Source organism: Seriola lalandi, unplaced genomic scaffold (genome assembly GCF_002814215.2).
Source record: "Seriola lalandi dorsalis isolate HSWRI2012SDOR001 ecotype SW California unplaced genomic scaffold, Sedor1 jcf7180002007239, whole genome shotgun sequence".
Taxonomy (NCBI): Eukaryota; Metazoa; Chordata; class Actinopteri; order Carangiformes; family Carangidae; genus Seriola; species Seriola lalandi.
Window position 1 is genome coordinate 1 of NW_019477892.1, and position 1,123 is coordinate 1,123.

At 44.6% G+C, this 1,123-nt stretch overlaps 1 protein-coding gene across 1 annotated transcript; it reads right to left on the reverse strand.

Annotated features, from left to right (window-relative positions):
• Positions 1-41: 41 nt before the first annotated feature.
• On the reverse strand, positions 42-1,046 carry LOC111671598 (transcriptional activator Myb-like; the record flags this gene model as incomplete). Its single annotated transcript, XM_023428728.1, has 3 exons — positions 42-308; positions 772-876; positions 978-1,046. Coding segments are annotated over 3 exons (441 nt in total), but the record flags the coding sequence as incomplete, so codon positions are not given.
• Between the last annotated feature and the right edge of the window lie 77 nt (positions 1,047-1,123).

Genomic DNA, 1,123 nt, shown 5'->3' on the forward strand with positions numbered 1-1,123 from the left:
AAAAAAAAAAAAAAGTCTTAATACACATTGCAGATACTTACTGAATCAATGACGGATTCCATGAACTCTGGAATAGTATTTGAGAACGTTGGGCTACTGTGATGACTGTTGCTGTTGTTGTTGTTATTATTGTTGCTGCTGTTGTTGCTGTGGGCACGTGTTGCAGAGGCGCTCTCCTCTGGCAGGCAGCTCTGGTCGAGAGGCAGGGCAGGGGCGGCTGCCAGGTGATGAGGTAACGACATAGCCACACCCTCTGAGCTGTTGGACAAAGAGCTCTGGCTGACCCAGCTCGGATAGGGCAAACTCATCTGGGGGGGGAGAAAAGAACGTAATGATTAAGGGGCTAGAAATAAGTGTCAAGCAATAATTATCTGAAAATATGAGAGTGTAAAAAGTGTCAAACAAGCACAAGAGAGAAAATGCAAGCCTGACAATAAGGGAAGAGATGTACAAATTGAACGAATGAGAAAAAGAGAAGGAGAAAGGGAACTTTAATGTAAAGGGCAACAGATGTGTTAAGTAGAGGGTTGCACAAGGGGTCATGCACACAAAAATGGTTATAAGGTCCTGTTTCATCACTTTTGCAGAAACAGACCCCCCAGATGTTTCCTCCTCCTTATTCACAAAAATACACAGACCCAACCACTGTCCTTAAAGCCAGGGTCAAATGCACATGCACATAAATTGAGCTGTCACACTTCACAATTTCAACGCTCACCCACACCCAAACTTGCACACATACACACAGACACACACACACAAATGACTCACTGGTAGTGATGGCTGGCCTCTCAGCTCATTTTCTGTTGACATGAGCAGCAGTTCGATCTCTTTCACCCTCTGCTCCTTCTCAGGGTCCTCCTCATTATAGTGTCTCTGAGAGAACAAGAGCAGAAGGCAGGTGATTTTAGTGAAATCTCCTGTTGCCTCACTATGGTGATAAATCATATTGCGTTTCCTTGCTTTTTTTTTTTTACCTGTATAGCAGCGGTTCCATGCTGGGGAATGTTCAGGATGTTCAAATGCAAGGCCATGGGGAAGGGCACCTGTTAACCCAATGAGAAACATGTCCACATCAAATGAATGAATCTCCTGGAGGTACACAGTCACAATCAGGACCATC